Source organism: Amblyraja radiata, chromosome 1 (genome assembly GCF_010909765.2).
Source record: "Amblyraja radiata isolate CabotCenter1 chromosome 1, sAmbRad1.1.pri, whole genome shotgun sequence".
Classification (NCBI taxonomy): Eukaryota; Metazoa; Chordata; class Chondrichthyes; order Rajiformes; family Rajidae; genus Amblyraja; species Amblyraja radiata.
The window spans coordinates 19,489,019-19,513,678 of NC_045956.1; the positions used below are offsets into that span (position 1 = coordinate 19,489,019).

Consider the following 24,660-nt stretch of genomic DNA (forward strand, 5'->3'; position numbering starts at 1 on the left):
TTAAAAAAAACAATAGCATTCCTTAAAGGGGCAATGGTGTCAGTACGATGTTGTCAGTTTGAAACTATTCTTACTGTTATTTTCCGCTGATTTCTCAGCTTAGGTCACAGGAAGAACATGTTTGTTTAGCAATCGCTTGGCAATGAATGGGGAGAAATTCCGTTACTGTACTATTTTTTATTAAATCAGACCCTGGAGGAATGAATGTACCGTTCCAATGTCCTCTCACAAAATACAGTCTCGTGGATTATCATGTTCCACAGTACCCGCCCGAAAACGTCAAACGCGTCCTATCTGCAGCTTAATTTCCCGTCGTATTAACCGATCTTGCAAAAGTAACCATTTGGCCCCTTGAATAGAAATGCATAACCAATTAGCGATGGACGCCTTCGCATATCCATCGTACGAAGTTTTAGCAGTGACAAGGAACTCTAGTTTGCACCGTCTGGGAAAATTACACGATTGTAGACCAGCTTCTTCTAGACATGCGAATAATTGGTGAGATCATTCAGGCTGCATGTAATCACAAAATCTTTTCAATATGAAAAAAAACCCACTGTGCCAAACCTGCACCATTTGCGCAAAGCTAACGCACAGTTCTGGTGCGGTATGTTTTATTGAAGAGAGACACTCAGCGTGCGATGGGGCTTGTTACCTTGGAACAGCTGAAATTATTGACAGTGCAGGTTGTTTCGAACGAAAAAGTGACTGTTTCATCCAATCCAGTGGCGTCCCAACGTGAATAAAACGCCCCTCTCCAACGAGTGCTGTGCAGAATCTCACCAAGTTCAGCTCTCTCTCTCTCTCTGTCTTCTGTTGTGCGTGGGTGAGAGCAGTTTGCTCCATTCATTGCTTGCTAATCGCTAATACCATTTACAGAGAGGCGTGAGCCAGCGGGTGTTCACAGTTCCATATTTGCCAGTCAGATTGATGGGGGCTGGCAGACTGGAGAGCGGTTAAGGAGCATGCTGGCCACCTAATCTTTGGAAACCTCGCCTGTCACCGCTAGCCTCGTCCATCATGTTGGGACGCCGAAAGGATGGCTTATTTAAAACCCGGCAAACTTTGTTTCTTGTTGGTTGTCCCTTGTGTCTGGATGGCAAGCAGGAGGCGCCCCAAGAGCAAGAGGAATCTGGCGATCGCCGCAGCGTGTTTGATTTATGCCTTGGTGGTGATGCAGGGCACTGTTTTAATCCAGGTCCGGCTCTTTGACTATGTGGACAGAAGGGAGGTCGCGTCCGTTAATCGGCTCCCGAACAGCTTTCCAGCCGGGGAAAGCGAGCAAGAGAGGGTCACCTTCAACCCAAACGTGGTGTACATAACGATGAGATCAAAAAGGATCAAACCGGCCAACATCAGGGGGACAGTGAGACCCAAACGCAGGAAGAAATGGACGGCTAAACGCGCGCAAACTATGCGGGACAGTGACCCGGGTCCATTCAAGAGCCAAGGAAGCCAGTTAATAGACCACCGATTGTGGGGGGCCGAGAACGCAACACGTTTACACGCAACACTCGCCAGAGCTAAGGTGGAGCGGAGGGTGGAGAGTTTTCATCGTGCAGGTGAGAGGAGGTCCATCCAAGCAGAGAATCAAAACACTGGGAGCAATATTCGGATTTACAGCGACAGCGCTCCTCCCTGGCTCAGCCGCCAAGATATCAACGCCATGCGTTTCCTGGCCGATTCAAGCATCGCTCAGATCCACAAGGTCCCCCAAAACGGACGCCGATCCCTATATTTACTTGAAGGAGTTGCCGGGGAACAGCAATCATTGAACCCCAGCCCCCGGGACCTGTCGAAAGCACCGGGCTGCCGGCAGCCGTGCGGGGTCCTCAAGAGGCCGGTGGATGTCAGCGAAGTGTTTGCTTTCCATCTAGACCGCATCTTGGGCTTGAACAGAAGTCTGCCCGCTGTGGTCAGAAGGGTTCATTTTGTTAGAGGTGAGTCGCGCACCAGGTAACCTCGCTCCAGTCTAGCCAACCCAACCCTTGTCGGTCAGCTGTGGAGCGGGAACCCAGAGTGAATGTCCCGGTTGAACTTTCCAATAGGCTGCTCGGAGGCTGCAGGAGACAGCGCGCTTGCTCAGAGCAATTGCAGGCAGTTCTGCTGTAAAACATGTTTCCACAATTGGACATGACGCGTCTGATGAATACTATGTGTAGAAAAGGAACTGCAGATGCTGGTTTAAACCGAAGATAGGCACACCATGCTGGAGTAACTCAGCGGGACAGGCAGCATCTCTGGAGAGAAGGGTCTCATTTGAAGAAGGGTCTCGACCCGAAACACACCCATTCCTTCTCACCAGAGACACTGCCTGTCCCGTTCAGTTACTCCAGCATTTGAGTTTAATTAGGAACGATACGATAGAACTGTATTTATCTCGGAAGCGAAATTGATCTGCCAACAGTCATAAAACACAGGGAACATGAAATTAAAGTGACGAATGGAAAGGATTGGGGAAGTGCAAAGATTTGGGGGGGGGGGGGGGGGGGGGGTCATTATTCCCCACGCCAGAAGGGGGAGGAGTTGTAAGTAAGTAAGTAATTTTTTTTTTATATAGCACTTTTAAATCAAATCATGTTGAAGCCAAAGTGCTTCACAGAGAAAAAATAGATTATCATACAATTATGGAAATCGGGATAAGCGTGTGAGACATTTAGCCTACTTCAGAATTCGAAAAGTGAGGAGAAATGACGGTAGATAAAAACGAGAGCTGAAGGGACAACAACAGCCAGAGTGCTTGGCGAACATTGGCCGTTTGCTCACTGCATTTCATCAACAGTAAGGCATTATTTGTGTTTTTTCTTGATTCCTTTGGCATCTAAAACGTTTCAGAAGTGATAAATCTGTCTGTAATTTTTTTAAATGGTTCTCGTGGGTTTTTACATACAAAATGAAAACGCATCTGAAGAAAAATTTACAGCCAGATTGATCACTTCTGAGAATTTTTAGATACCAAAGGAATCAAGAAAAAGCACAAATAATGCCTTACTTGATGAAATGCAGTGAGCAAACGCGATAATTCCCAATATTTTCAATGTTTACCAAGCACTTTAGCTGCTGTAGTCCCTTCAGTTCTGCTTCTCTTTACCTTCATTTCGCTTCACGTTTGGAATTCTAAAGTTGGGGACATGTCTCTCACACTTACCCCGACTCCCACAATTTTTTTCAGCGCAAAAATTCAACATTTTGGCGGTTTTTAACAGGTAGGAAGGTACGCGTTTCTAGCATTAATAACATATATCGGAAGTGACGGATGTCTTCCAGTTGGATTTAGCGGCCCGTGCGTCGAGCCCTATGACCCAGTGACCTTTCGTGCAACCCCCCTATAAAATAAAAAAGAAGGAAAAAAAGACACAATACACTATAGGATTCAACATGAACGTCCACCCAACAGCAGAATCAACACTTTCCACTGTGAGGGAAGGCACCAAAAAGTCCTGTACAGTTTGATAGCCACACAGGGAAGAAGGATCTCTTCTTCTGTTGGTGAACCAGTCTGTTGCTGAAGGTTGACCAGTGTGTCATGGAGGGGGTGAGCTGTATTGTCCAGGATGCTCTGCAGTTTGAGGAGCATCCTCCCCTCCAAGACCACCTCCCATGAATCCAACTCTGCCCCCAGGACAGAGCCAGCCTTCCTGATGAGCTTCTTATTCCTGTTGACGTCCGCAGCCTTTGCCCTGCTGCCCCGGCACACAACAGCCAAGAAGATGGCACTGGCTACCACCGATTGGTAGAATATCTGCAGCATCTATTACTATTTGTACTAAGCGGAGCTGATTGGCTATAGCACGGTTTCGATCGGGAACTAGATAATCACTTACAAGATACTGACAAATGACAAGCAGAATTAAAACAAAACGTCTTGGTTAAAAAAAATATTTAGGTGAAAAATACTGTTTTCATAAGAATTCAGGAAGGAATGAAAGAAATTCGTAAACTGCTAATTTCACCGCAGATGATCATTGCAATTCATGGGATCATAAGTGATAGGAGTAGAATTAGGCCATTTGGCCCATCAAGACTACTCTGCCATTCAATCATGGCTGACCTATTTCTCCCTCCTAACCCCATTCTCCTGCTTTCTCCCCATAACCTCTGACACCCGTACCAATCAAGAATCTATCTATCTCTGCCTTAAATATATCCACTGACTTTGCCTCCACAGCCTTCTGTGGCAAAGAATTCCACAGATTCACCACCCTCTGACTAAAGACAAGCAATCACTTCTATTGCCATTTGATACGATATTAAACAATGTAACATACAGTTTTTGGTATGTTTAGCTCTTAGTAACAAAAATAAACTTCCAGCTAGTAAAAATAATTTTATTTCTAAAAATCCTATGTGAAAGAATTCTGTTATAGCAAGTCTGAAATGCTCTGGTCCCCTTCAAGAAGAGTCAAGAGAGTTTTAGTGTAATGTGTCCCAGATAGGACAATGAAATTCTTGCTTGCTGCAGCACCACAGAATATGTAAACATAATACAGAACGGGAGATAAATTTCAGTGTGTCTATATACCATAGACCATATATATATATATATATCTATATATATATATATACACAATAAATAAACAGATAAAGTGCAATAGTAATAATAGACTGTTATTGTTCAGAGTTTATTTGATGTTGTGTTTAATAGCCTGATGACTGTGGGGAAGTAGCTGTTCCTGAACCTGGATGTTACAGATTTCAGGCTCCTGTACCTTCTTCCCGATGGCAACGGAGAGATGAGTGTGTGGCCAGGATGGTGTGGGTCCTTGATGATGTTGACAGCCTTTTTGAGGCAGCGATTGCGATAGATCCTTTCAATGTTGGGGAGGTCAGAGCCGGTGATGGACTGGGTAGTGGTCACAACTTTCTGCATTCTTTTCCGCTCCTGGACGTTCAAGTTGCCGAACCAGGCCACAATGCAGCCAGTCAGTATACTCTCTTCTGTGCACATGTAGAAGTTTGAGGGAGTCTACATCAGCGCCTCTACTTCCTGAGAAGATTACGGAGAGTCGGATTGTCAAGGAAGACTCTCTCTAACTTCTACAGGTGCACAGTCGAGAGCATGCTGACCGGTTGCATCGTGGCTTGGTTCGGCAATTTGAGCGCCCCGGAGAGGAAAAGACTACAAAAAGTAGTAAACACTGCCCAGTCCATCATCGGCTCTGACATTCCTTCCATCGAGGGGATTTATCGCAGTCGCTGCCTCAAAAAGGCTGACAGTATCATCAAAGACCCACACCACCCTGGCCACACACTCATCTCCCTGCTACCTTCAGGTAGAAGGTACAGGAGCCTGAAGACTGCAACAACCAGGTTCAGGAATAGCTACTTCCCCTCAGCCATCAGGCTATTAAACCTGGCTCGGACAAAACTCTGATTATTAACAACCACTTTTTGTTATTTGCACTTTATTTGCAGTTTATTTATTCATGTGTGTATATATTTATATCATGGTATATGGACACATTTATCTGTACTGTAGTAAATGCCTTACTATTTTTCTGTGTGCTTAAGCAAAGCAAGAATTTCATTGTCCTATACAGGGACACATGACAATAAACTCACTTGAACTTGAACTTGAGTCCTCCTTGACATACAGACTCTCTGTAATCTTCTCAGGAAGTAGAGGCGCTGATATGCTTTCTTTATAATTGCATCAGTGTGCTGGGACCAGGAAAAATCTTTGGAAATATGCATGCCCAGGAATTTGAAGTTTTTGACCCTTTCCACTATATAAATAGAATTGTGGGTCCCTATCCTACCCATTCAAAAGTCCACAATGAGTTCCTTGGTTTTGCTGGTGTTGAGACCAAGTTATTGTGCTGGCACCATTTGGTCAATCGGTTGATCTCACTTCTATACTCTGACATCACCATCTGTGATTCGTCCAACAACAGTGGTGTCATCGGCGAACTTGATGATGGGGTTTGCACTGTGTCCGGCTACACTGTCATGAGTATAGAGTGAGTACAGCAGGGGGCTGAGCACGCAGCCTTGAGGTGCTCCTGTGTTGATTGTTATCGAGGCTGCCATATTTCCACCAATACGGACAGACTGTGGTCTGTGGATGAGGATGTTGAGGATCCAATTGCAGAGGGATGCGCAGACATTGACACAATTGTTTTTATATTGCGAGTTTCCACAACGCAAGGTTTCTTATGAATCAACTACCACGTTATAACAGAACTACCTGTACATTTCAAGCCTTTACTTTTATGGCAGTGTTCCCTTTGTTGGAATACTTTTTAAACTTTCTCAGGATTTCTCTTACCTGGTGAACTTACTTTTCTTGTGGAGATGCTTGTTCTTCCTGTGATCGCATGGGTTTCCTCTGGGTGCTCACATTTACTCCCACAGCTCAAAGATGTGTGAGTTTGTAGGATCAATTGACCTCTGTGAAATTGTCCCTGGTGTGCAGGGAGTAGAAGTGAAAGTGGGATACCAGAGAATCAATGTGACTTGGTGATTGATGGATGGCGTGGATTCGGTGGGACAAAGGGCCTGCTTCCATGCTATATCTCTAAACTAAAACAACCAATTGGCTTCATGGCAGGAAGTAGAGAGTAATAGTGAAGAGTTGCTTTTCAGATTGGAGACCTGTAACCAGTGGTGTATCATAGAGATTGGTGCTGGATCCTTTATTGTCCGTCATATGTACTTATGATTTTGAAGAGAATATAGTTGGCACAGATTCAAAGTTATACAGCACAGAAACATGCCCTCTGATCCAACCAAGCTTCATCATGCCATCTAAGATACCCATCTAAAATAATCCCTTTTTATCTAAACAAATTACATACATGCATCTGAACTGTCTTCCTTCTTCCTTAACTGTGGCCTCCTCTCTACAAAAATGGACAGAGCCCTTGACCACATCTCATTAATTCCCCAAATCTCTGCTCTCACCCCTTCTTCTGGTCAGAGGAAGAACAAAATTTCCCTTACCTTCAACCTTAACAGCCGCGGCATTCAACAAATCATCCTTCGCATTTTCTGCTCGGTCCATAAAGATTCCATCATTAAACATAATGTCCCCTCCCTCAAATCCTTGAGTAATGTCCCCCAGCATTTTGTGGAGATCCCCCCTGTGGTTCCCTGGTTCTCTCTTCCATCCCTGTCTACCATTCTCTGTTGTCTGACAGTTGCTCATGCCAAACACAGGAAATGGTACTTCCTTCGCTCCATAGATGCTGCTGCACCCGCTGAGTTTCTCCAGCTTTTTTGTGTACCTTCGATTTTCCAGCATCTGCAGTTCCTTCTTAAACAGGAAATGGTACACCTGTCCCTTTCATCTTTTCCCTTCCCACCATCCAGGGACATAAACAGACTTTCCCGGTGAATCAGTGATCCATTTTCAGAATGTTTAGCAAGTTTGTGGCACCAACATTGGTGGTACATTAACCTTGTCTAAGGTTACAACAGGATCTAGATTAACTGGGAAAGTGAGCAAGTGTGTTTGTGTGCAAAATTAGAACACATGGTATTAGTGTGCAAAATTAGAGCACATGGCATTGGGGGTAGGGTATTGACATGGATAGAAAGCTGGTAGGCAGACAGGAAGCAAAGAGTAAGTAGAAGGGTTTCTGAAGAAGGGTTTTGGCCCGAAACATTGCCTATTTCCTTTGCTCCATAGGTGGCAGACAGTGACTAGTGGGGTGCCGCAAGGCTCAGTGCTGGGACCCCAGCTATTTATCGATTTAGACTAAGGAATTAAATGTAACATCTCCAAGTTTGCGGATGACACAAAGTTGGGTGGAAGTGTGAGCTGCGAGGAGGATGCAATGAGGCTGCAGTATGACTTGGATAGGTTGGGTGAGTGGGCAGATGCATGGCAGATGCAGTATAATGTGGTTAAATGTGAGGTTATTGCTATTGAGGGAGTGCAGCATAGGTTCACCAGATTAATACCCGGGATGGTGGGACTGACATATGATGAAAGAATGGATCGAATGGGCTTATATTCACTGGAATTTAGAAGGATGAGGGGGATCTTATAGAAACATGTAAAATTCTTAAGGGATTGGACAGGCCAGATGCAGGAAAAATGTTCCCGATGTTGGGGCAGTCCAGAGCCAGTGGTCACAGTTTAAGAATAAGGGGTAGGCCATTTAGGACTGAGGTGAGAAAAACCTTTTCATCCAGAGAGTTGCGAATCTGTGGAATTCTTTGCCACAGAAGGCAGTGGAGGCCAATTCACTGGATATATTTAAGAGAGAATTAGATTGAGCTCTTCGGGCTAACGGCTTCAAGGGATATGGGGAGAAAGCCGGAGCAGGGTACTGATTTTGGATGATTCTATTGAATGGCAGTGCTGGCTCGAAGGGCCAAATGGCCTACTCCTGCACCTATTTTCTATGTTTCTATGATAATACAGTTAGAGCAGTTGAGCCAAGTCATACAGTGAATGGCATGCGTGAGAGTGTTACTGAACAGCAAGACCTTGGGTTACCAGCACATAGTTCCTTGAAAATGATAACAAAAATAAACAGTGAATTAATATGTATGAAATGTTTGAGTTTATCGGCCAAGGCATTGGGCATAGGAATTGGAATATGATGTTACAGTTGCACGTATAGTCTTGTGTGCAGTCTGGATGCCACATTACAGGAAGGATGTGATTAAGTTAGAGAGGATGCAGAAGTGATTTGCAGTTATGTTGCTTGGACAGGAGAGCTTGAGTTGTAAGGAGAGACTGGATAGGTTGTGATTCTATTCTCTGGAGCAAAGAAGGCTGAGACCTTACAGAGCATTTATAAAATGATGTGGGACAAAGATAAGGTAGGTATTCACAATATTTTTCCCAGGGTAGGGGGCATAATGTTATGGTGAAAGGGGAAAGATTGGAATGAAATCGAGGGGTAAGTATTCACATAGAGTGTGTTGAGTGTATGGAATGAGCTGTCAGAGGATGTGGGAATGGAAGGCACAATTACAGTAGTAAAGTAAAAAGTAAAGTATCCTTTATTGTCATTTAGACTTTTCAGTCTGAACGAAATTTCGGGCCTTGCAGTCATAACATAGAATAAAATAACAAAACACACAATAAACACAGATTTAACATCCACCACAGTGAGTCTACCAGGTCCTCCTCACTGTGATGGAAGACAAAAGCCTTAAGTCCTTGACACTTCCCCCCTTGTTCTCCCTCTGCGTTGAGGCGATCCAGGTTTCCGATGTTGGGACCCCGCTGGGTGATGGTAAGTAAGTCCAGCAGCTGAATCCGAGCTCCGCGAACGGACCGGTTCAAACTCCGCGGCCCGGGGCGGTCGAAGCTGCCGAAGCTGTCACCCTCTAGTCCAGCGGACGAAGCTGTCATTGCGGGAGCTCCGGAGAACAGGTCACCAACCTGGGACCTCCGAGCTCCCAACGATGTCATCCACTGAGCCCGCGGCCGAGCCTCGAGGCTCCGAAGTCGGGTCGGAAGTCGGGTCGCCGCCGCCACAACGCCACCACAGCCCCGAAGTCGGCCAGCCTTGTATTGGAAAGTCCTGGCTCTTCCTCCAGAGCCTCGAGGTCGGTCCCAGTTGGAGGCCGCCAGCCCCGCCATTAGGCCTCAGCACAGACGGAGACGGACACGGGGGATACAACAAGAAAAGGTCTCATCCCCCCGAAGAAAGAGACCAAAAACATGTTTCTCCCTCCCCCCCCCCCCCACACATACACAACCTAAATAAACTAAAATTAACTAAAACAGGACAAAAAGGAAACAAAAAAAAAGAAAAGACAAACGGACTGCAGGCGAGCCGCAGCTGCAGGGCAGCACCGCCACTTCCGGAAATGGAAGTGTAGGCATCTTAGCCAACATGGATGAGTTGGGCCAATGTGCCTGTTTCCATGCTTTATACTTTCTATATACTATTACAGCTCCAAATTTCATTTTTGTACGGCGGCTTTGACAATTGGAATAGTTATGCATTTACAATAAATGTAAACATACCGTTATTTCTGAGAGAAAAACAGAAAATCATGGAAGCACTCAGCAGGTCAGGCAACATCTGTGGAAAGAAAAAAAAGAGTTCACATTTCTGGTCAAATACTTTACAGTTATGGCATTGTCCCCATTGTTGAATCTAATACATTAAATATATTTCTCTTCCATGCAGATATTTTTCTCTTCCCGCAGATGCTGCCTGACCAGCTGAGTGTTTTCAGTATTTTCTGTTTTTATTTCCTATTTCCAGCACTGGGCATCAATTGCGAAAGAGCTCAAGGAATGCAGATTTACCCTCATCCAGCCATGGTATTTTTTTAAATTAAATTAAGAATCCAAGTGAAATCATCTGAATTCTCAGCATTTAAAATAGCAGTTTAATTTTAGAAATTGCTTTAAGACTTCCTGAGAATGTTTGAAACTAATTGATATGAATCAGTTTTGCCAAGTGCAACTTCAATCACTTGATAATCCGGAGCTTGTTGATGGTTATTTATCAAGCACCAGAATAATATTGAGGGGGTGGTGATGCCAATTTTCATTTGTTCCCTGTTGACCAGTTATTCTCAGCAATGATGTAGATACCACCAGACACCTAGGATTACAACCCCCTGCTGAGTGCAGGAGCTTAGAGCAAATTAATCTGGATGAGAGTGATAAATAACACATGCAGAACATTTAAAAAATACATTGCTACTAACTAAGGAAAGTCGAATGTCAAGGTAAAATTGGGGAAGTAGGATGGTTAAAAAATATCCCTAAACTGAAATGTGAAAAAAATCTGAAGAGTTCATAAACAACCTAATTTTACAAAAATAAACCAAAAACTGCAGAAGAAAATTTGGGATCTAAAAAGTGGGATTATTAGGGATAAAATATAAATATACGGAGTGGTCAACACATTGCACTATAAACAATAGGCGTGGCAGTTCCAAACAAGTTACTAAATATATTGCTGACACGGTTTAAAGTTATTGAAGTCGACTTGTTTGAGTTGATCTTATCCAGCCAATCCGCCTGAATACAAATTGGAAGATTATGCCTCTAACTATCTGTATATCACATGTGCTTGGTGTGAGGCTAAAAGTGACGTTTAAAGAGCTAATTTCGAGTGACAGTGAAGTGTTCTAGGAATAACTGTCTGCTGATGCTAGACTGCTGTCCCACCATGGAAATATTTACTTCACTCATGCTTGCTTTAGCTCTGGAGCTGGTGCATGCCTGTGAGAGTGAAAGGAAATGCATGGAGGCAGAACTGTGCAGGAAGAACCCACCCTATCTTTATGGCGGTTTTCCTTGAGGTCAGAGGGTGTGTGCATACTGTCGTTGCTGGTCGCAACATCAGGGTCAATGGACATCACGCTAAATCTAAAGTAAACTTTGAAGTGTTAATGGTCCAAAGTATATTACAACTTGGCAAAGTGGAAGTTGATTCATTGCCCACAATGCCTAAATAGTGTGAGATGGCAATAAACCAGAGATCATGTTGACATTGAACAGTGCCCTGACTGGGCTACACTTGGAGAATGGAGTATAGCTCGGGCCACTGTAACACAAAGCAGAAATCTATGCCTTGACGTTAGCACAAAGAAACAACATCAATTTGAATTTATATAGACCTGAAGAAGTGTCTCGAACCGAAACGGCACCCATTTCATTTCTCCAGAGATGCTACCTGATCCACTGAGTTACTCCAACATTTTGTGTCTATCTTTAAATTTATGTAGTACTAGACCAAGTGCAGACCCGTTGGGTCTGTTCCCCCAACGTGCGGTTGTGGGGGGGGGGAGGCGGTATGCAGCGTCACACACACTAACTATCCCCCCTCCCGCCCCCTGCACTCACGCTAATTATCCCCCTTGATATTATATTAATATTATTAATTTGCTCCTTTTACCCCATAACCACCCTATCTACTGACGCATAGCCCCCAACTTGCAGTCACATCTAGAGAGAGGAGGGGGGGGGTAGAGAGTGAGGGCAGAGAGAGAAGGGGCAGAGACACAGAGAGAGGGGCAAGAGGGAGAGGGGGTGGCGAGGAGGAGAAGAGGGAGGGTTGGTGAGAGGGGAAAGGTGGGGGTGGAGGGGAGGAGAGAGAGAGGGTGAGAGTGAGGGGGAGAGAGGGGGGGAGAGGTGAGGGGAGGGGGAGAGGTGAGGGGAGGGACGGTGGGGGAGGGGATGGAGGAGTGGAGTGGGAGAAAAAGAGGGGAGAAAGAGAGAGGGGGGAGAGGAGAGGGGGGGGGAGAGGAGAGGGGGGGAGAGGAGAGGGGGGAGTGAGGGGGGTGTGCTGAGAGGGGGGTGAGGTGAGGGGAGGGGAAGAGGTGGGGAGCAGGGAGGGGGAGGGGTGGTGGAGGGAAGGGGGTAGAGGTGTGTGGAGGGGAGGGGGGTTTAGGGGAGGGACGGTGGGGGAGGGGATGGAGGGGAGGTGGGGAGAGAGAGAGGGGGGGGAGTGGAGAGGAGAGGAGAGAGGGGAGAGGAGAGGGGGGAGAGGAGAGGGGGAGAGGAGGGGGGAGAGGAGAGGGAGGGGGAGAGGAGAGGGAGGAGAAGAGAGGGGGGAGAGGAGGGGGGGGAGAGGAGAGGGGGGGAGAGGAGAGGGGGGAGAGGAGAGGGGGGGAGGAGAGGGGGGAGAGGAGAGGGGGGGAGAGAGAGTGCATTTTTATTTCAACCCAAACCTCCCAAACAACCATTTGCAGGCAGTGCTTTTTTACTTTAACCATATTTTCATTTTCAAACCACATTAAGGGTACTTACTCACAGTTGTGTGCACATGTGTTCAGTGTTATTCACAGTTCAGAGAAACGTGACCCTCTGCCTTCCTCCAGCTTGCAGACTAATTGAGGCACACCACTTCCTGGTTTTATAGTCCATCCCCCCTGCCGCCAGCGGGAGCAGCAGAGAGAATGGGGAATTTTGTAAAATCATTAATATCTCTGTCATTTTTCATTGACTGGAAAAATCCTCGGCACACATGCGGCGGAGGGGGGCTCTGAGCGAGGTGGCCAAAAATAACGGCCGTAGGTGGCGGCGTTCTCTCGGAAATCGCAGCACAGATTGCCAAAACCGGTCAAGAACAGACTTTTAGTAATATAGATGTTTTATGTATATTCCATCGTAAAGCATTTAAAAACATGAAAAGCTGTAAAATACTCTAGGTCTGTGGTTCGATAAGTGAATCAATGGCCTTTTCATGAGAACTGGAGAGAATTTAAGATGGTTGGCTGTCCATTTCCTTGAGTAATTGCTGCCTGACCTGCTGAGTCCCTCAAGCATTTTTTTTCCGCTCCAGACTTCGGTATCTAAAGACTCTTGTGTCTCCAGAGTTAAAGGTCTGTTGGTCATAAAATTCTACGGTGGTCATTGATGGTGGTGCTTGCACATTCCTGTCATGCAGAATTGGCAGCTTGGATGCTAAATCATAGTGCAATACTGTCCTGAAACCAGTGCTGCCAAATTAGTCTTCAGCCATGCAGCTAGCACTATAAATGTAACCGGCAGAGAATCCAGTTTTTAGCAGAAACCTCCCTACCCACACCTATAGATAAAGTCAGTTACTTGCAAGTTGGTAGTTAGCATTGTTTAAATTAAGCAGCTGGTATTTCTGGCACATGTTGCTATTTTCGAAGACAACTGATGTAACAGAATGTGAGTTTTCAGTTCAAGCCTTCAAACAACTTTGGCTTCTTTGGACATCATTCCCTTCATGAATGACAAGGAGAAGAAGGTGCAGGAATGCAGAGGAGGAAGAAGAAAAGCAAAACAAGGCCATCTGCTGGAGGAGGATGGGCCTTAAATGGAGGTCTTATCCAGCGGTTCTCCTGGGTGCTCCAATAAAGAGCAATTGCTGGGACAATTCCACTTTAGCTCAAAATCCCTTAACAGTTGTTGGCAGCTGTTGGCGTAGCAGTAGAGTTGCTGCCTAACAGCACCAGAGACCCGGATTCAATCCTGACCACGGGTGCTGTCTGTACATTCTCCCCATGGTTGTGTGGGTTTTCCTCGGGTGCTCCCGTTTCTTCTCACACTTCAAAGAGGTACCAGTTTGTAGGTTAATTGGCTTCGGTAAAAATTATAAATTGTTCCCTGGTGTGACGGATAGTGCTAGTGTAGGGGGATCGCTGGTCAGCGTGGACTCGGTGGGTCGAAGGGCCTGTTTCAGTGCTGTATCTCTAAACTAAACTAAGTGCCACATGCTGCAGCCATGACTGGAAGCATTGAGCAGGGGGCAGACGTGTGTTGCCAGTGGCTATTAAATGTCAAGTTTTACAATTCTGGGATCTTCCAAGCTGAAACAGGGCAGATCTGTAATATTTCAGTGCATTGTTTCATTTGAGTGGCAACATGGTATTGGTGTTGATGTGTAGATTCAAGATTCTTTGTAGCCTCTTGTATGCTGCACAGCATTGCCAGCAACTCTGGTGCAGGAGGAAGAAGAGGAAAGGGAAAGAAGATGAGAAGGTACAGTGCCCTCCATAATGTTTTGGATAAAGACCCATTGTTTATTTATTTGCCTCTGTACTCCACAATTTGAGATTTGTAATAGAAAAAAAATCACATGTGGTTAAAGTGCACATTGTCAGATTTTAATAAAGTCCATTTTTATACATTTTGATTTCACCATGTAAAAATTACAGCAGTGTTTAGATTTAGTCCCCCCATTTCAGGGCACCGTAATGTTTGGGACACAGCAATGTCATGTAAATGAAAGTAGTCATGTTTAGTATTTTTTTGCATATCCTTTGTATGCAATGACTGCTTGAAGTCTGCGATTCATGAACATCACCAGTTGCTGGGTGTCTTCTCTGGTGATGCTCTGCCAGGCCTGTATTGCAGCCATCTTCAGCTTATGCTTGTTTTGGGGGCTATGTATTTGAAAGTATTTTGTGTGTTCCGTTGCTTTTTATTTGTATGGCTCACTTGACAAATGAAATTCCTCGTATGTTGCAAAACATACTTGGCTAATAAAGTATTATTGTGATTGTGTTTGTGATTGTCCCCTTCAGTTTTCTCTTCAGCATATAAAAGGCATACTCAATTGGGTTCAGAATGGGTGATTGACTTGGCCACTCAAGAATTTACCATTTTTTAGCTTTGAAAAACTCCTTTGTTGCTTTAGCAGTATGTTTGGGATCATTGTCTTGCTGTAGAATGAACTGCCAGCCAATGAGTTTTGAGGCATTTGTTTGAACTTGATTAGACAGGATGTGTCTATACACTTCAGAATTCATTTTTCTACTATCATCAGCAGTTGTATCATCAATGAAGATAAGTGAGCCAGTACCTTCAGCAGCCATACATGCCCAGGCCATAACACCCCCACCACTGTGTTTCACAGATGAGGTGGTATGCTAAGGATCTTGGGCAGTTTCTTCTCTCCTCCATATTTTGGTCTTGCCATCACTCTGATGTAAGTTAATCTTCGTCTCATCTGTCCCCAAGACCTTTTTTCCAGAACTGTGGTTGTTCTTTTAAAGGGGCTGTCCCACTTGGCGATTTTGCTGGCGTCATATCAGTGTTGCCAAAAGATTTTGAAATGTTCAAAATCCAGCAGCAACAAAAAAAATGTCGCGACACTTGAAAAAAACACAGCGCGTCATACGTCATCACGCCGTGTCACCGCTGCATCATACGTCATCACGCCGCGTCATACGTTATCACGCCGCATCACGCCGCGTATTTTTTGGTGACCTGATATGTCATTCAATGATGCTGGCAGTCGCCGAAAAAATCGCCAAGTGGAACAGTGGAACACTTCTTGGCAAACTGTAATCTGGCCATCCTATTTTGGCGGCTAACCAGTGCTTTGCATCTTGCAGTGTAGCCTCTGGATTTTTTGTCATAAACTCTTTTGCGGACAGTGGTCATTGACAAATCCACAACTGACTCCTGAAGAGTGTTTCTGATCTGTCGGACAGGTGTTTGGGGATTTTTCTTTATTAATGAGAGAATTCTTCTGTCATCAGCTGTGGAGGTCTTCCTTGGCTTGCCAGTCCCTTTGCGATTAGTAAGCTCACCAGTGCTTAATAAAGCTCCACTAAGTTGATTTTGGTAAGCCTAAGGTTTGGCTGATGTCTCGAACAGTTTTATTCTTGTTTCTCAGTCTCATAATGGCTTCTTTAACTTTCATTGGCACAACTTTGGTCGTCATGTTGATAAACAGCAATAATAGTTTCCAAAGGTGATGGAAAGACTGAAGGAAAGACTAGGTGCTGAGAGCTCGCTTATACCTGCATTAAGGAGGCAATTAAACGCACCCGAACAATTACAAACGCCTGAGAAGCCATGTGGCCCAAACATTATGGTGTCCTGAAATGGGGGGACTATATATAAACACAGCTGTAATTTCTACATGGTGGGACCAAAATGTATAAAAATACCCTTCAATAAAATCTGACAATGTGCATGTTAACCACATGTGATATTTTTCTATTGCAAATCTCAAATAGTGGAGTACAGAGGCAAATAAATAAATGAAGGGTCCTTGTTACAAACATTATGGAGTGCACTGTATGAGAAGGGTTGAAGTGAAACACATCAAGCACAAGGCTGAACATACATCAAGTGGATTTATGTGCATAAGTTAATTGAAAGAGTTAATTTCTGATCTGGTTCTGTATGTTTTCATATCTCTAGTTTCATTCTCCCCTGACCCTCAGTCTGAAGAAGGGTCTCTGACCTGAAACGTCAACTATTTCTTTTCTCCAGAGATGCTGCCTGACCCGCTGAGTTACTCCAGCATTTTGTGTCTATCTTTAATTTCTGATTTTCTGACTTTCAGATATTAACTCTACCAACAATAGGCCTCTGTTTTGACCTACTGTTCACCTACTTTATTGGAGGGAAGAGTGTTACACCTACACTCACTCCTTCATAAAGTTCCAGCTTAAAATGCAACAGGCGACCAGTCAGTCAGAATAGCCTCAGGTGTGTCAGGGTTATTCCAAATTCAGCATGAAATATCACTTAGCCTGCTTCTTGCTGTTCAGAACACCACCACATCCACACTAACACAACTTATATAATTGCAGAACTCCTGACATAGAGAAGATTTAAAGTATGTTTGAGATATCTGCAACCCAATTTATCCTATAGAGTTGAGCAGAAGAATCGTAATTGCCATGATGGAAGTAGCAGTAAAAATGCAGCTTCAAGTAAAACAACAGCGTCAGCCCATCTACCAAGTTGAGTTCACATAAACAGGATGGTAAGACCATAATAGACCATAAAGAAATATGTAGTTGAAATTAGTGAAAGGATATAAACTATTTGTGCAGATTAAACAGACATTCGAACCGGTACATAGAAAATAAAGTGTTAGAGGGACATGGGCCAAACGAGGACTCCATCAGTCTGAAGGCCCAAAACATCACCCAATCCTTCTGTCCAGAGATGCTGCATGTTACTCCAGCTTTTTGTGCCTATCTTCTGGTGGGTCTAGTGTAGATGGGGCATTTTGGTCAGCATGGGCAAGTTGCTCTATGACTATATTAGGGACGACAGATGGCACAATGGGCTAAGTGTTCGGCTGGCAACCGGAAGGTAGCCGGTTCGAATCCCGCTTGGAGTGCATACTGTCGTTGTGTCCTTGGGCAAGACACTTCACCCACCTTTGCCTGTGTGTGAATGTGTGTGAGTGATTGGTGGTGGTCGGAGGGGCCGTAGGCGCAGATTGGCAGCCACGCTTCCGTCAGTCTGCCCCAGGGCAGCTGTGGCTACAGAAGTAGCTTACCACCACCGAGTGTGACTGAGGAGTGAATGAATAATGCGATGTAAAGCGCCTTGAGTATTAGAAAGGCGCTATATAAATCCCATCCATTATTATTATTATATGACTGTAAATGATCTTCACTAGAAATGTGCCGAGTCAGGATAATAAACTGCACTATCATAAAATTCCATTTAAGTTGGATCCAGTGTAAACTTCAGGAATTAATGTGCCTAATCCAAACATGTCTCACAAAGAAGTAGGGCGTTCCTTGAGTTCAAATCCAGAAGCGTGTTACTCAATGTTCCTTTACATTTCCTGTATGTTTTTCAGCAGGTCTCTTAACGTAGCAAGTACTTCATATTACATACTCACCAACCTTCTCCCCTTAACAGTTCTTATATCAGTCATTTGAGTCATAACACATTACTTGTTTACATCACCTCATTGTTCCTGAAGTGTGCTGTCCCTGCCCTTATTATTGGTGCACAAGAGAAGCATTTGTCTTCATAACTACTGTAAAAATATGTTTCCACTTGTTAAGTAGATCGCTTTAGTACCAGTTGATAAGAACTAATTTATCACAATAGCCTTGAACATGTGAGATGAACTTTGGTGGATTTTCTAGGAATATGTTGAAACTGGAATGGGTTACTTCACACATCTTTGTCCACTTGACAAATCTAAGCTGGCCATGGAGATGTTATTAATTGGTTAGCACCCTTATTGTAAGCCTGTAGTCAGCAGAGCAGATGATGTTTAATGCAAAGAGTGAAGATCGTGAAATAAATTTAATATAATAGTCAGTAGCTCACTGTAAAGAGATGGTACTGTTTCTATGCAAAGAGCGATTGAGAGTCAGCAATTCTGCCGTTATGGCTAATAAGTGCAATGTGAGGTTTCCTGTTCTTGGATCAAAGCAATTATTTTCTGAATATCAACTCCCCGATAAATCTAAAAGCAAAAGATTAGAGAACTAATTGAGAACCCTCCGTCCTGACAAGGACAACAGCTCCAAGTTCTTCAATCTAGACTTTCTAACAAATACTTTAAGCGGCATGGAAAACAGTTGGGATACTTTAAAGCAGAACGGAACAAGGCAGCGCATTCAGATAACCACTTCCAAATGTCACAGGGAAGATCGTCCTCAAGCAAACTCATAATGAATATCTGAGCTGAGGGACAGCGATGAAAATTCTGCAGATATTTAAAAAATAATATAAGGAAAAAGATAATGGTTGGTATAATGCAATTCTAGGAGGATATGTTAATATAGCTGTCCTCGACGACAGCTACATGGTAATCTTGTAAAACATGGAACCTAAAGGTTGCCAAAATAGTTTTGGTCACCATGTTATAGGAGCGATGTTGTCAAGCTGTAAAGGGTGAAGAGAAGATTTACGAGGGTGTTTTCAGGACTCGAGGGCCTGAGCCATAGGAAGAGGTTGAGCAGACTAGGACTTTCTTCCTTGGAGCACAGGCGGATGTGGGGCGATCTTATCAAGGTATATAACATCATGAGAGAAATAAATAGGGTAAATGCATAAAATCTTTTGCCCAAAGTAGGGGAATCGAGAACCTGAGGACATAGGTTTAAGGTGAGGGGGGGGGAGATTTAATAGGAACCTGAGTGGTAACTTTTAAATTTTTTTATACAAAGTGTATGGATATATGGACCGAGCTGCCAGAGGAGGTGGTTGAGGCAGGTACTATTATACCATTTAAGAAACACTTGGACAGGTACATGGATAGGATAGGTGTAGAGAGTCAATCAAGGGCAGGTGGGAATAGTGTAGATGGGGCAAAAGGTACACAAAATTGCTGGGGAAACTCAGCGGGTGCAGCAGCATCTATGGAGCGAAGGAAATAGGCGACGTTTCGGGCCGAAACTCTTCTTCAGACTGATGGGGGGTGGGGGGGGAGAAAGAAGGAAAAGGGGAGGAGGAGGAGGAGCCCGAGGGCGGGCGGATGGGAGGGTGGGAGGAGACAGCTAGAGGGTTAAGGAAGGGGAGGAGACAGCAAGGGCTAGCAAAATTAGGAGAATTCAATGTTAATGCCATACGGACGCAAGGTCCCCAGACGGAATATGAGGTGCTGTTCCTCCAATTTCCGCTGTTGCTCACTCTGGCAATGGAGGAGACCCAGGACAGAGAGGTCGGATTGGGAATGGGAGGGGGAGTTGAAGTGCTGAGCCACCGGGAGTTCAGGTAGGTTATTGCGGACTGAGCGGAGGTGTTCGGCGAAACGATCGCCCAACCTACGCTTGGTCTCCCCGATGTAAATTAGCTGACATCTAGAGCAGCGGATGCAGTAGATGAGGTTGGAGGAGATACAGGTGAACCTTTGTCGCACCTGGAACGACTGCTTGGGTCCTTGAATGGAGTCGAGGGGGGAGGTGAAGGGACAGGTGTTGCATTTCTTTCTTGCGTGTAGATGGGGCATGTTGGTCAGCGGGGCAAGTTGGGCCGAAGGGCCTGCTTTCATGTCATACAACATGAGCAATATATCTCTATTGCTCATAATATATCTTTCATATGAAGACTCACCAACCCTGGCCTTCCTACTTGATGCTGTAATGATTTATGTTATAAAGGATTTACAGAAGAAGTATGGCATGAAAAGTGGTTGCAGCATATGAAATTGACATTTATATTGTATGCCCCAATGGGAGTTTACTTAACTGGTTCATTACGAGAGAGAAGATGAAAATGTGACCTTGTGCCAGTTGCTTTTAGCTCTGCTATTTCTTGCTGCCATCGCACATGTGTGGGAGGCACTGATTTGTCATCAATTGTCTGACTTCCAATAATTGCAGAATGATTAATGCATTAAAAAGAATCAAACATTCTGCACACAAAGCTGCAAAATGCAGCCACATAATTTTGGCAAAATTACATTATTTTGGAATTTATCTTTTACCCTTTTATGCATTAACTGTGGACCATCTTTTCTTTGAGTAAATGGATAACGTGGATGTGGAGAGGATGTTTCCATTAGTGGGAGAGTCTAGAACTAGAGGTCATAGCCTCATAACAAAAGGACATTCTTTTAGGAAGATGAGGAGAAATGTCTTTAGTCAGAGGATGGTGAATATGTGGAATTCTTTGCCACAGAAGGCTGTGGAGGCCAAGTCAGTGGATATTTTTTTAAGGCAGAGATGGATAGATTCTTCATTTGTACAGGGTAAACAAAAGTGCTGGAGAAACTCAGCGGGTGAGGCAGCATCTATGGAGTGAAGGAAATAGGCAAAGTTTCGGGCTGAAACCCTTCTTCAGAAGTACAGGTGCCAGAGGTTATGGGGAGAATGCAGGAGAATGGGGTTAGGAGAGAACTATAGATCAGACATGATTGAATAGCGGAATAGACTTGATGGGCCGAATGGCCTAATTCTACTCCTATTCCTTATGACCTTATGTGTTCCAAAAGACCATATCATTACAAAGGGCCCAATGGGGTGGTCACATGTTGGCTTGGTTTGGGGTACACATTGTACCTCACATGTCAGGAGCCGCATGCGTGGCGGGAGTATCCCGAGGAGCTGTGGCCCCGAGACCGAGGGTCCACCCGGAATTCCAGACTCTTCGGCCGCGGCAGACTGGAACCCGGCCGGAGGGCCGAGCATGCCTGCCTGCTGCGGATCGAGGACCCGCGCCATTGACTGCGAACCCACCTGAAGGTCCGGTTTGCCCACCCAGAGAGGAAGTAGTTGGACTGAGGGTCAGTAAGCAGACAAAGTGTGTGCAACAGCCTGGGGCTCGGCTGGACCAGGCGCCGATCCAAGATGCCCAGCACGTGGTCTGGACCCATCCTACAGCTGTGGAGCAGCAGCAGAAGACAGCACGGCCACGCTTGGCCGGGCCGGGAATGTGAACTTGATGAAATGGCGTCAAACATGGCGTCGCCAGCATTATATGCAAAATGAATTTCACTATGTAATGTTTAATTGCATATGTGACAATAAATAAATATCCATTGAGATAGGCTCAGAATTTCTAGTCAACAGTGAACTGCTAAAGTCAGCTGCTTGCCGACAAGAGATATTATGATAGCGCAGTTGGTACCATGAGTTTGTATTCATCTTTTGGAGACTTGAATTCAAATTCTATCTGTGAGAGTTGTAGTTACTAATCTGGAATATATTTTTTGAAGAGAACAACTGCCTTTAGTAATGATGACCACAAAACAAGTGGATTTTTGTACATTCATTTGGTTCAATATTATGCTTCTGGGGAGGAAATCTGCTGGCCTTACATGGACTCTGAAGTTACACAGCAAGCTACTTCGTTCAGGATAATTAACGCAGGCAATAAAGATTAGGCTTGCAGTGATGTTCACAGACCCAGTTCTGCACTCTGTGCTGCACTCAATTCTGCACCTTGCTCTATCTATTGCATGTGGATTTGACAATTGTACGTATGTATGGTATATCTGATCTGCTTGGATATAATGTTTTTTACTCTACCTCAGCACACATGACAATAATAAATCTTAATCTTAAGCTAAACCTAAATCCAAACCTAACCCTAAAATATAAATTAATAAAAACACACACACACTTCCCTTGCACAGATCTTTTAAGCACTACTTGCTGTAATGAAATATTTTGACATTGGTCAGGAATTGGCTCAGTGGAACAGGAAATAGAAGTGGAAAACTGTGATAACAATGAAGGAAGTGTCTGAGACATTTAAGAGATATTTTGTTTCAGGGTGGAGATAGGAAAGGGGCTATGAATGTTTAACTATTGATTATATTCATGGCTGTGAATTATAAATTTGTTGACACTAAATGAACAGGAGGATATGGCCATTAGGTACAAAGATGAACTTGAGATATCAGCTCAGCTGCAATGGTATTGAATGGCAGAATTGGCTCGAGGGTCTATATGAAAACTCCTACTGCTTTTTCTTTTGTTCATATGTAAATATGAATGAATAGTTTGCAGGTTCTTAACCATTGCTATACCAATGGACAGTGTATTAATGGAAAAATAACACTTGCTCGTAACATAGGAAATTATTTTTTACATAGCCTGAACAAATGGAGTCAAGAGAGAGTTAGATTTAGCTCTTAGGGCTAGCAGAATCAAGGGACATGGGGAAAAAGCAGGAAAGGGATAATGATGTTGGATGATCAGCCATAATAATAATAATAATAATAATTTTATTTATAGAGCACTTTAAAAACAATCACAGTTGCAACAAAGTGCTGTACATCACTAATCATTGACAAAAAAGTTAATACACACCAATAATAACAATTAAAAGATGGAGTAAGTAAAGATATTCAAAATAAAGAAATATTAAAAACACTAAAAACAGGAGCAAAGTCTCATGCATGGTCACAAGCCAGGGAGTATAAATGTGTTTTAGCCATGATCATATTGAATGGCGGTACTGGCTCAAAGGGCCGAATGGCCTATCCTGCACCTATTTTCTATGTTTCTATGTTTCTATGAGTTGGCTCACGTCCATCAGAAGGGTTTATGGAATGTATTCAAGATTGACATCCTTTCCAGCTTCACACCATCTGGTGATCAAAACTGAAGACAATACTCTAATTATGGCGTCACCAATGTTTTATATAGCTGTAACGTGACCTTCCAACTTCTATACTCTGTATTGAGATGAAGCCCAAAGTACCAAAAGCCTTTTTGATCATCCTATCTGCCTGTGATGTTACTTTCAAGGTTTGTGATCAATTGGTTGCAATATCCTAATGTTTCCAATATTCTGGAACAGTATCAGCAAATTAGAAAAGTACATTGAATTCAAGAAGGAGGGTGTGAGAGTAGTAAGTATACGCCATTTTGTCAATCAGTTGTTGGCAAATGAAGTCAATTTTTAAAGTATGGAAATAGGACACTTATGGGCATGTCCCACATACGCGCCTTTTTCGGCGACTGCCAATACCCGTCATAGGACGTTGCAGGTTGCCGAAAATTTTCAACATGTTGAAAATCCAGCGGCGACCGGAAAGACACTACGACTCTTTGGGCAACCGAGGAGACGACTCACGACCATACAGGCGACACCCCGGCGACATGTCGCGGGATGAAGCCTGTATGGTCGTGAGCAGTCGCCCAAAGTGTCGTACCTTGTTCTGGTCACCGCTGGATTTTCAACATGTTGAACATTTTTGGTGACCTGCAACGACCTATGACGGGTGCCGGCAGTCGCCGAAAAAGTCCCCTTAAGTGGGACAGGCCCATTAGAGAAGTAACAGTTTGTCTTCACGATACACCACCATTTTATTTATCCCAGAGGGAAAATAGGTCTGCTGAGAGAGTTTTATCATGTTAAATTTTTGGGATTTTCAACTGTTGTAATTTCCTACATGTTGTTACATTGAAGATTATGGCTGTTCAGTTGTTGAGTATATTTAAAGCTGAGAGTCATTGATTTTTGGAATCCAGGGAAATCAAAGGGTAGAGGGAATTGGTAGGAAGTATTGAGGGAGATCAACTATTATCTTTTCTATTGCAGTATTATTCACAAGTTACTCCTGCCTCTATTTCTAATTTTCTAATGTTGTTTGGTTATCATATGTGGGGTGGGAGTTTGCAACCTTCACGTGGTCCACTCTGTTTCGACAAATGCAATCAACCTGGCGTGCATAATCAAATAAGATCAAATAGAACAAGTTGTCCAACAACTAGGCTGCGCACGTCATACGCAACAAGAAGATCATATGTCACTTCATTCTAAGGAAGGGTCGCTGACTGGTTTGTCTGTCCACAGATGCTGCTTGACTGGCTGGCTCTTCCAGAATTTCTGATTTAGATTCAGATTCCAGCAGCTGCAGCTTTATTTGTTCTCCACTTTCTTTATGTTTCTTGTATTCCAAGAGTTGCAATTCCTCTGCTCTCCGTCTCTTCTCCATAAGATAATATGTTATCACTGAGGAATCACATGTATTAAATTCCAAAGTTTGCCTTTTTCCCCCAAACTTGGCACACAATTAAAACTGATACGTAGAAAGAGGCTAGATGCGAAAGGATGAACTATGACCCCCGCCAATTATTTTCTCA

The 24,660-nt window shown here is 44.0% G+C and overlaps 1 protein-coding gene across 1 annotated transcript in view; it reads left to right on the forward strand.

Moving 5' to 3' along the window:
- Positions 1-769: 769 nt before the first annotated feature.
- The window catches only part of gask1b (golgi associated kinase 1B), a 65,689-nt gene continuing 41,798 nt past the window's right edge, over positions 770-24,660 (forward strand). The window contains exon 1 of the mRNA XM_033018486.1: positions 770-1,940. Coding sequence (XP_032874377.1) covers positions 1,040-1,940 — 901 coding nt within the window. The 5' untranslated portion in view covers positions 770-1,039. The remainder of the gene's footprint in view (positions 1,941-24,660) is intronic.